Raw genomic sequence first — 11,691 nt, 5'->3', positions numbered from 1 at the left:
CGAAGACCTAATACAGCCAAAAATAAATAAATAAACTTAAAAAAATAGAATTATTTCATTTGCTCTAGTATATAATTTATATATTACATATAAATTACATAAAATATTATATAATTTCCCTTAGTTTGAATATACTATAATTCAAGCATTTCTAATTCAGGCTGTTTTCAGTTTTTGCCACTACAAATAAATCTGCAATAAACATCCTTGGACTTACATCCTTAAGTACTATGGTCTCTTGAAGCAAAAGCTGGATTTTGGGATCAAAGTGTCCTGAATATTTTTAATTTGGATAAATATGAGCAAATTGCCTGTTTCCTTACAGTCTCCCTAACACTGTATGTTTCTGTTCTTTTTGATTTTTGCCAATATGATAGAAAACAGTATTTCATATTTTCTTTAATGTATTGATACATTTATTTGATTAGTGAGGTTGAGCATATTTTTCCCACTTATTGTCCATTTGAATTTCTTTTCCTAAGACGCAGCATGAAATAGTGGTTATGTATATAAATTCTGGAGCTAGTTTTGCCATTTTGTACTTGTTATTTTGCCTTTCTGCCTCAGTTTCCCCATGTGTAAAATGGAGACAGTAATGGTACCCACCTATAGCGTTGTTAGGAGGATTTGACAAATTCATTATCTGAAAAACATGTAAAATTGTACCTATCCATATTCTTTGCTCATTTTTCTATGGGATTGTCTTTTTCTTATCAATTTATGGGAGTTCTTTTTATATTAGGAATATTAGCCGTTCACTATCTTACGTGTTACAGATATACTTCCCCCAATTTTTTTAAAAATAATGCCTTTTGATATGTAATTTTTATTAAAAATTTATGTACTTAAATGACATTTTCTTTATAGCTTGTTTCCCATATTGCTTAGGAAGCACTTTTTTTACTCAAGGTTATACAATTTTTCTCCTAAATTTTCTCTAAACGTTAAAAAAAAAAATATTTCAGGGCTTCCCTGGTGGCACAGTGGTTGAGAATCTGCCTGCTAATGCAGGGGACACGGGTTCGAGCCCTGGTCTGGGAGGATCCCACATGCCACAGAGCAGCTGGGCCCATGAGCCACAGCTACTGAGCCTGCGCGTCTGGAGCCTGTGCTCCGCAACAAGAGAGGCCGCGACAGTGAGAGGCCTACGCACCGCAATGAAGAGTGGCCCCCACTTGCCACAACTAGAGAAAGCCCTCGCACAGAAACAAAGCCCCAACACAGCAAAAATAAATTAATTAATTAATAAACTCCTACCCCCAACATCTTTAAAAAAAATTTTTTTTTTTCAATTCTATCTTGGAATTCCCTGATGGTCCAGTGGTTGGGACTCTGTGCTCTCACTGCTGAGGGCCTGGATTCAATCCCTGGTTGGGAACTAAGATCCCACAAGCCATGTGGTGCGGCCAAAAAAAAACCGCAACAAAAATAAATGAATAAATTCTATCTGGAATTTTTCCATGGTATAATGCAGGGGACTAGCTATGTGGTCTCCCTATTCCCTAGACACTCAACTGTGTCAGCAACATTTCCCCAATTAATTGAAATGCTCCCCTTGTTGTATATCATGTTCGTTGTTAGGATCTGTTCTGCACTCTATTTTATAGAGAGCCCAAACCATACTCGTTTTGTTTGTTTTTTTCTGGCCATGCTGCGCGGCTTGTGGGATCTTGATTACCCGACCAGGGATCCAACGCAGGCCCTCGGCAGTGAAAGTGCAGAGTCCTGACCACTGGACCGCCAGGGAATTCCCCATACTCTTGTTTATAGTTAGCTTTGCGGTGAGTTTTAACATTTGGTAAAGCAAATCCCACTTTGATTTTTTTCACTTTCATAATCTTCTTGGCTAATCTCCAACATACAAACTTTAAAAAAATCTTGTCCAGTACTACCCAATGCACCCAAGGCGGAGAGGAGGTTAAAACCAATCACAGTGGGATTCTGATTATATTTGCATTATTAATTTTATTTATTTTTTATGTGTCAAACATTTTATCAAATCATTAATGAGAGAATAAGATGTTACAATTGGTTCAGAGAAGTCAGAGGGAACAGACGTATACATAAACAATCAGGAATGCTGATAAAAATTTTTTTAATTAAGTTTTTTATACAGCAGGTTCTTATTAGTCATCCATTTTATACACATCAGTGTATACATGCCAATCCCAATCTCCCAATTCATCCACCACCACCACCACCACCCCGTCACTTTCCCCGCTTGGTGTCCATACGTTTGTTCTCTACATCTGTGTCTCGATTTCTGCCCTGCAAACCAGTTCATCTGTACCATTTTTCTAGGTTCCACATATATGTGTTAATATATGATATTTTTCTCTTTCTGACTTACTTCACTCTGTATGAGAGTCTCTAGATCCATCCATGTCTCTAAAAATGACACAATTTCGTTTCTTTTTATGGCTGAGTAATACTCCATTGTATATATGTACCACATCTTCTTTATCCATTTGTCTGTCGATGGGCATTTAGGTTGCTTCCATGTCCTGGCTATTGTAAATAGTGCTGCAATGAACATTGGGGTGCATGCGTCTTTTTGAATTATGGTTTTCTCTGGGTATATGCCCAGTAGTGGGATTGCTGGGTCATATGGTAATTCTATTTAGTTTTTTAAGGAACCTCCTAAGTTATTTTATTTATTTTTATTTTCAGCTGTGTTGGGTCTTCGTTGCTGCATGCGGGCTTTCTCTAGTTGCAGCAAGCAGGGGCTACTCTTTGTTGCAGTTCGCAGGCTTCCCATTGCAGTGGCTTCTCGTTGCGGAGCTTGGGATCTAGGTGTGCAGGCTCAGTAGCTGTGGTGCACGGGCCTAGTTCCTCCCTGGTATGTGGGATCCTCCCCAACCATGGATCAAACCCATGTCCCCTGCATTGGCAGGTGGACTCTTAACCACTGCACCACCAGGGAAGCCTCTGCATTATTAATTTCAGATGAAGTGATATTTTTCTGATATTAAGTCCTCCTATTCAGGAACATGGAGTCTTTTTTACTTAGGTTTTGGTTTATATCCTTTAATAAAATTTCATAATTTTGTTCTTATAGATCCTGTGTCTTCCTTCCTATTTTTTTTTTTTTTTTACTTTTGGTCACTGATGTGAATAGGGTATTTTTTCCATCTCCAGTCTAACTAGACATTGCCTAGACAGAGGAAAATTATAAATTAAGTTCTTTACTTTCACTTGGTCACTAAATTCTCTTGTTAATTCTAGTAGCTTATTCTAGTGGCTTCTTCTTTATTGATTTTTCTAGGAATACAATCGTATCTCCTGAAAAATAAAGATTTTTTCCTGATGTTTATCCTGGGAAGCTCTTCTTTAGCTATTTGACGGTGCTGCTATTTTCTATAGCTGCTTCCCCACTGCACGCAATTGTTGCTGCTGCCCAAGGCTGCACTGAGTGGCCTCCAATGAGACAGCTTTCTAAGAGAATATCCCATGATTGCTTTGTACAGGTGTCAAACACAATACAGTGGTTGTGGATGACAACACAATACAGTGGTTCTTGGTCTCTTAGCTCTCATATATTCCAATTCCAAGAGTCATTTATACACATTTTTGAGCTCACTGCCCTAATCACAGCAGTCAAGTTTCCACTTGGTCTCTTGCAACAGGCCCGGCAGGGAGCCCTGCCTGGGTACTTATTCTGATATTACTTACTCTTTGACAGGGAGATATACTCAGAGAGAACTTGTCTGACCACCCTAATGAGCTTGTCTGGGTCACTCTCACATTTTCCAGTTTTATTTTCTTTATAGCACCAATCATTTTGGCAGATATGTTATTTATTGCTTTATTATCTGTCTCCCCAAGATAGAGCATATACTAGACAATTAATCTGATGAAACCAAGGAATTTCAATGTCTTCCTCACCCTTTTACCTCTAGTATCTAGAGTTGAAAACGCCTAGTAGGCCTTCAATAAATACTTGTTTAATGAATGAACGTTGAGTTTTCTTGAAAATAATCTACATCACGTTTAAGTAAATTTTTTAATACCAACTTTTCTTATTTTTATTAAGAATGGTTGCTAATGATCCAGACAATTTTTCAGCTTAAGGGACAGATCAGATTATTTAAAGTGAATGGGTTTTCTGAAACTCAACATAGAAAGAAACGCAGAAAGAGTTGTGAGGCTATAACACCAAGGGAGAGAACTCCCCAGGCAGGAATAAACATCTATCCTTCTACCTCAATGCTCAAACTCTGCATTTGTTGGAGATTAAACGCGATCTACTTAACTGTTTTGTCTTTTTTTCATTTCTGATAAAGGCTTTTTTGAGTTCCATTTCAAATGCTGTACCAATACGTTTACCGCTTTTTTTTTTTTTTTTTTAATTTACTGGAACTTTGTGGGAACTGAAGGGAAAAAGTTGCAGATCACTCAAACATCAGAAAGTCAAAGCAGGTTTCAGCCCATATATTATCTGTTATCTTGTTTTAGAGGGCCGACCAGTCTCCCCAATCGGTTCGACCGCACGGTTATGATCTCGCGACGTTGTTTTTATTCCACTCTACTTTCCCACGTTCAATTTACCAAGCCAGACACATGTACGGTGAAACTCTCAAGTTGATATCAAAATCATTTGAGGCATCAATTCAAGGTTACCTAGAAAGGCGTTTTCAGTGGTTTACAGTGAGACGGTGGATAGTTTGCCACTGAGCGTAGGCAGTTTTGTTCGGATTGCGGGCAAACCTCCCCTACCTCGCCTTTAACTTTTGTCCCCTCGGCTCCCAAGACCGCGAAGACCGTTTCCGGCGTTCTCCCCACTGGTCCAGGCCAAAACAGACACAGAAACACAGGAAGCGCCCGCCCTCGCACCCCCGGTCCTGCAGCACCTGGGCCGCAGACCCGCGGCAGCGCGCTCGCCCGATGCACTGTGGGCGCTGTAGTCTGGCCGGAACGTGTTCGCACCTACAAGTAACCTGACTGCGCTTTTCTTCCTCTGCCTGGTGCGCTGTCACCCTCCGCGGTTTCCGCTGAGGCTCCCGGCCCGGGACGCAGCGTTCCAGCGCGTCAGCTGTTCCCCTCTTGGGGACAGGAGGCGGAAGCCGGAGGAGCGCGGGGAGGAGCTACGCGTGCGGAGTGAACACCCACTGTACGTGCTCGTTCGCCCTGCGACCGCTGCGCGCGAGCCCGGCGTCCCCGCGGCGGGCAGCAGCGGCGGCAGCGGGGTCGGTGGAACGCCGAGGGGGTGGACGGAGCCCGCGGCGGCGGCGGCGGCGGCGGCTGCAGCAACGAAATGGCGGAGACCGTGGCGGACACCCGGCGGCTGATCACCAAGCCGCAGAACCTGAATGACGCCTACGGGCCTCCCAGCAACTTCCTCGAGATCGATGTGAGCAACCCGCAGACAGTGGGAGTCGGCCGGGGCCGGTTCACCACCTACGAAATCAGGGTCAAGGTGAGGCCGTCTTACTCCCCTACGGAGAGACCCCTCCTACGGCCCCTGGTGTCCCCAGCCGACCCTGGAGCGCAAAGCCTCAAACGGCCAAGGCCGCCTAGGCCGGGGCTCCCGGCTGTCCGCGGGCGGGGTCGTGGGCCAGGGCCCTTCTTCGTGTAGGGTTTGGATGGGGGCGGCAGAGTGAGCTGAGCCCAGCGCTGGCACTTGAAGAAGGTACTCGAAGAAGAGGGCGTGGGTTGAGCGCCGCTTGCCCCTCAAGCAGCTGATCTGAGAATGACATCTGAGTTGGAAAGGGGTAGATCTTTCGAGAACACAGCCCTTCATCGGGAAGGGAGCTAGCTGTGACTGAGAAAGGGGGTTTGCGCAAAGTTGAAGTATTTCCGGTTTTCTTTTCCTGGATACTTTTCTCCTAGGTGGCCAAGCCAAGCTGATTGCTTCAGACCCTTCCCAAGCTACCAAACTCACCTAAGTTGTACGCTTTCCTGAACAGAACCTCATGGGAGTTCACAAAAGCCTGACAAATTTGGTAGGGCTGAGCCAGGAGAGAACGGTGATTGGAAATGATTGACGTTAGTATTTTGGGCCACCGTCGTGCTAAAGGCTGAGGAGTGGGGAGTGTTGCCTACCTCACAATCAAAACTACCACTGCTTTAAGAAAAGCCTGTTCATTTAGGATTTTGCTCTCCTAATTTTGAGATTTGCACTTCACTGAATGAAGGAATCAGCTGAAGTAGAAACACATTTATAATTTAATAACTAGTATTCGTTGACAGTAATTCAGATGATTTGAAAGATGCTAATTGAGAATAGTGCTTCACTTTCACTCTCTAGTTCAGAATTAAAGAATTTCCTCATGTATGGAAGTATCCTTAAAAATTAGTTACGTAAAACGAATCCAGCTGTTAATGACAACAACAACAAATTACTAAAAATTAAGCGTAAGAATTTGGTTTTAGAGTAATCAAAATTTACATAGCAAGTTACTATTAACATTTAAGTGGAGTAATTTCTCATTAACTCACATTTTTTGTGGTAAAATACAGCAAAATTTAACATCTTAACCATTTTTAACTGTACAGTTTAGTAGTGTTAGTTTATTCACTGTTGTGAAACTTACTTTAAAAAATGATTTACTTTTCATGTGTTGCTAGAAAAATGTAACAATCGTCAAACTTTAAGATATGAAACGAACAGGTTCATGTTACAAGCCATGGCTGTCTCCCTAAGGATGTGTGGGCCACAAGCAGTCTTGTTACAGTGAAATTGCAAAATTTGAGCTCCAGTGTACCTAGGGAAGTACATTATCACGTAAGCCAAGTGAAAAAAATGAGGCACTTTTTTTTAACTTGGAATGGTTTGGGATTGTCTTAAATATATGGCAGATCGTTCACTAAAAAGAACTTCCTCTTTTACCCTTATTCACTAGCATGTTTTCCTTTATTTCTTGTGCTAAAACAGAGCTTGGTGGTCCTATTTCTAAACTTCCAGAGCTAGTACTTCCTGTCACACAACTGAAGTGGAATCTCCTGCCTACATTTCCTCCATTTAATAACTTTGTGTTTATCATGCTGAGTGCATTATATTAAATGGACTGTAGTATGATAATTATTTTTAAAAATTCATCTGATATTTTATTACCAAATAGCTTACGTGACACTTAAAAATAGTGTTTATGGTATGATCATTTGTATTCTGGAGATTAAAATCCTTTTTAAGAGTGATTAATGAGTTAAGGAATTAACAAAGTACACATCTACACTGGTTTGTTAGATTATATACACCAGTTTGTTTTGCGTTAATGACTGTTAAGTCATTAAGTCATGTGCCCTCTAAGAAAATGTAATTGAGTTTCTAATGCTTATGAAATGCCATTGGGGATTCTCTTAATAATGTAATGTATTAACTTAAAACTCAGGACTCCATATAGTAAGATAGTAGAACTTATTTTAGCAGCATGTGATTTTTGAGAGAAGTTAAGGTAGAACTGCCAGGGAGATGAATAGGTAAGTCATTTTGTCATTTTTTTTATTACTACTTTTCTGAACTCTTCCTGCTATCCCTAGCTCCTGCTGCTTGCCTTCTGCTGTTGAATTTGACATGTGGCAAACCATTTTATGTTACAAAGTTTGGGCCCTTAAACTATCTTATAGTTACTGTCTCATTCTAATCTTGAGAAAAATGTTCCATTTTATAGGATCTGATTGAAATTACTCTAATTCACAGAGTAATTTTATCTGGATGGTGGCACTTTAGAATGCAAGTTTCCCAATCTCCATTTATCTTTTGGTTTGAGGATAGTGTTTAAGACTATTAGAATCACTTGATTATTATCTCTGGGCTTTTGAAAATAATTGGTACAGTGGTAATGTTTTTTAAAATTGTTCTAATGGTAGATATAGCAGAGAGCACCATAATGATTAAAGGTTTTTGAAAGCTCAGGGTCTAGAATTATTTTGGCATATTAAAGAGAAGGCTAAAGGTGAGATTCAGTCACTGTTTATGAAGTTTGTGCTATAATGTAACTTTAATTTTCTGGAGATTTTAAGTTAATTAAGGTCTGTTGTACCTGGAGACAACTGTTTTGAATAGGAGTGAAGTTAAGGATCTTTCTTTAGCTCTGAGTTCAAAGAATAGATTTATCATTTATTAGCAGAGTAAGGTGCAGAATCTAAGCTCCACTTCCCCTCTGTAAAATAGGTATGCTAATAATAGTAGAGTTGGCCCTCTGTATCTGCTGGTTCCTCATAGGAGGATTCAACCAACCACAGATCTAAAATAATAGAAAAAAATTCCAGAAAGTTCCAAAAAGCAAAACTTGAATTTGCTGCACACTAGCAACTATTTATATAACATTTACATTGTATATTAAGTATTATAAGTAATGTAGAGATGATTTAAAGTAAAAGGGAAGGACTTCCCTGGTGGCATAGTGGTTAAGAATCCGCCTGCCAATGCAAGGGACACAGGTTCGAGCCCTGGTCCGGGAAGATCCCACATGACGCAGAGCAACTAAGCTCGTGTGCCACAACTACTGAGCCTACGCACCACAACTACTGAGTCTGTGCACCACAACTACTGAGCCTGTGCTCTAGAGCCCACGAGCCACAAGTACTGAGCCCGTGTGCCACAACTACCGAAGCCCACATGCCTAGAGCCCGTGCTCTGCAACAAGAGAAGCCACTGCAATGTGGAAGCCCACGCACCGCAACAAAGAGTAACCCCTGCTCACTGCAACTAGAGGAAGCCCACGTGCAGCAACAAAGACCCAATGCAGCCAAAAATAAATAAATAAATTTATTAAAAAATAAAGTAAAAGGGAGGATGTGTGTAGGTTATATGCAAATACTAAGCCATTTTATATAAGGAACTTGAGCATCTGCAGATTTTAATATGGAGGTGTGTGTGTCTTGGAACCAAATCCCCCGTGGATACTGAGGGATGACTGTACCTACCTCATAGGGATAAATGCCACAAGGCACATAAATCTCTTTAGCACAGTGACTGATATATAATAGGCACTCAAAAGTTACCTCTTTCTAAATACAGCTACTTCTAAATTAAAAGTCAGGGGCTTCCCTGGTGGCGCAGTGGTTGAGAGTCCGCTTGCCGATGCAGGGGACACGGGTTCATGCCCCGGTCCAGGAGGATCCTACATGCCGCGGAGCGGCTGGGCCCGTGAGCCATGGCTGCTGGGCCTGTGCGTCCGGAGCCTGTGCTCTGCAACGGGAGAGGCCACAGCAGTGAGAGGCCCGCGTACTGAAAAAAAAAAAAAAAAAAAGTCATTGATCAGCTAACTACATTTTCTATGTTAATGTGCAGTTGAGCTACTAAAATCATTGAATTTTCTTGTCAAGAAACATATATTTTGTGGCATTCCATGTGGGAAGTTGTGATGCCATTCGTAACATAGTAAATTTCACACTTAAGAACAAAAATAATGAATAGAATACTCCATATTTTAACGTAGTATGTTTCCTATGATTGTACTAGGATTTTTTTCCAGTTTGAGATATAATTGACCTACAAAATTGTATTTGTTTAGGGTGTACAACATAATGATTTGCTATATACATATATATAAATGATTACCACAATAATTTTTTTTATTAATTTACTAACTTTTTGGCTGCGGTGGGTCTTCATTGCTGTGTGCAGACTTTCTCTAGTTGCAGTGAGCGGGCTTCTTATTGCGGTGGCTTCTCTTGTTGCGGAGCACGGGCTCTAGGCGCACGGGCTTCAGTAGTTGCAGCACGTGGGCTCAGTAGTTGTGGCTCACGGGCTCGAGTGCAGGCTCAGTAGTTGTGTCACACGGGCTTAGTTGCTCCGTGGCATGTGGGGTTTTCCCAGACCAGGGCTCGAACCCCTGTCTCCTGCATTAGCAGGCGGATTCTTAACCACTGTGCCACCAGGGAAGTCCAATTACCACAATAATTTTAGTTAATATTCATCACTACACATAGTTCTAAAAGAAGCTTCTTGAAATTGAGGCATATTAAAACATAACACTGAATAGTAAAGTTTACTAATAAACAGTGTGATGAGAAAGATAGTGAAAGTTGCATCTTGACACTATTTGCCATTCTAAACCTGTATTGGTGATTCTTCTCTGGATGAGTCCTCTCATTTTAAATTGAGAGTCATTAATATCCTGATCAGAAATAAGTTAATTTTTAGACTTGTTTTTAGGATTTATAAGAATCAGTTGTTAAAGGGCCAAAATAGTTTTTTAAAGAATCAAGGCATTTTGGAGCCAAAGGACATCTGCAGGATCTGTGTAGCTTTATCAGTTGGCCATGAGATGTCTGATATACATATTTGCTGCCAGCTACAGCTCACCTCCAGGATCTCTATCAGGGAAAGGCATTTTGCTAGCTTTGAAGAGTCTCATCTTACCTAACCCATCCCTTAAGATGGGGGGAGGGAGGCAGTGGCAATTAAAAAGTAGCCCTGTTATATTGTGTTAAGGGAGTCTGTTCTATGTTGTTCATTTTGACAAATAAGGGAACCAAGGCACAGGAAGTTGTCTCTAACCCAAAGTAAATTATCTAACTAGTGTCAGAGCCAGGGTTGGATTTGAAGTATTCTGGTCCTGGGTCAGAATTGCTTCACAGCTGCAGTTAATTGAATTTAAAACAATACATTAAAACCTTTGTTATCTACTACCTAGTGTTGGGTAACCCTCAAGTGTCTGAACCTTTAGAAGGAAATCCCAGTGTTGGCACCCTTGAGACCTGAGAGTTGACTCTTCAGTAATCCACAGTAGATAAGATGCACCCAGGAAAAATAAATAGCTTAAAAGAGCTTACTGTTGAATTCTGTGCTATGATGAGATGACCTGAAGAAAAAGTGTGTTGCTTGGCTTTCTCATGTTATGTTAAAGCTGAAAAGTGAGGGGATTTATCACTTGAGTACCTGCTCTGTTCAATGGACTTTGCTATATATAGTATAATTTGATCTTTGTGGTAACCAAGCAGAGCAGATGATATCTTTGTTTTGCAAATGTGAAAGCTGAAGTCACTCTTGGTCCTCATCTATAGTCCTTCCTTCATCCTTATTTCAGTCCTGCTGAACTACTTGTATCTCCCAAGGAAGCTGACTGGTATCCAGGCCTTTGCACACACTTCATCCTCTGTTAAAAAGTCTTCCTTTAGCAGCCTCATCTATCATTACTTATCCTGCAGGACTCAGCCTTGATTTTACCTTTTTAGAGATTTTGCTGATCCCTGGAATCTAGACTGGGTTTCCTTCCTGGGTGCCCTTGTAGCCCTATTAGGATTAAGTCTGTTTGCTTGTCTGCAGCTTCCTTTAGTTCCTGTTTCTTCTACTCTAACCTCCTAGAGGACGGGGACTGTCATGATCACCCTTACTCAACACCTGACATTGTGCTTGGCATGCAGTGGATTCTTCGGAATAAATGAAGTTTAGGGGGGTTAAGTAACTTGTCCAAAATCACAGCTATTAAATAGCAGAACTGGGATTTAAATGTATATTTTCTGACCTTCAGAGCCCTTTTTCTTCCACCCTCACTGAACATTCAGATCACCTGGAGCACTTCCGAAACCCTTTAGATTCTCTTTTAATTGGGTTGGGGTGGGATTTGGGAAGTGGCAATTTAAAAAGCACCCCAGCAAGGCCACCTTACTGATATGCAGCAAGGATTATCCCTGGTGGCACCAAGCTTTCTGTCTCTGAGAAATGACAGGTAGCAGAGAAGTATGAAAAAAAAAATATGGAGTCACAATGGTTGGTAGCCTTGATGAGTTTTTTAAAAAGGC

The 11,691-nt window shown here is 41.1% G+C and overlaps 1 protein-coding gene across 3 annotated transcripts in view; it reads left to right on the top strand.

Moving 5' to 3' along the window:
* The first annotated feature begins 2,857 nt into the window (after positions 1–2,857).
* The window catches only part of SNX3 (sorting nexin 3), a 46,327-nt gene continuing 37,493 nt past the window's right edge, over positions 2,858–11,691 (top strand). The window contains exon 1 of one of the 3 annotated variants that reach the window (XM_029223952.1): positions 2,858–5,416. In XM_029223952.1, the coding sequence (XP_029079785.1) occupies positions 5,255–5,416 (162 nt within the window). In that variant the 5' untranslated portion in view covers positions 2,858–5,254. The remainder of the gene's footprint in view (positions 5,417–11,691) is intronic. The other 2 variants (XM_029223951.1, XM_029223950.1) reach the window with 2 other exon arrangements.

The sequence above is a fragment of the Monodon monoceros genome, unplaced genomic scaffold (assembly GCF_005190385.1).
Source record: "Monodon monoceros isolate NGI ecotype Baffin Bay Population unplaced genomic scaffold, NGI_Narwhal_1 Super_Scaffold_15, whole genome shotgun sequence".
Taxonomy (NCBI): Eukaryota; Metazoa; Chordata; class Mammalia; order Artiodactyla; family Monodontidae; genus Monodon; species Monodon monoceros.
This window is presented reverse-complemented; position numbering and strand designations above follow the sequence as displayed.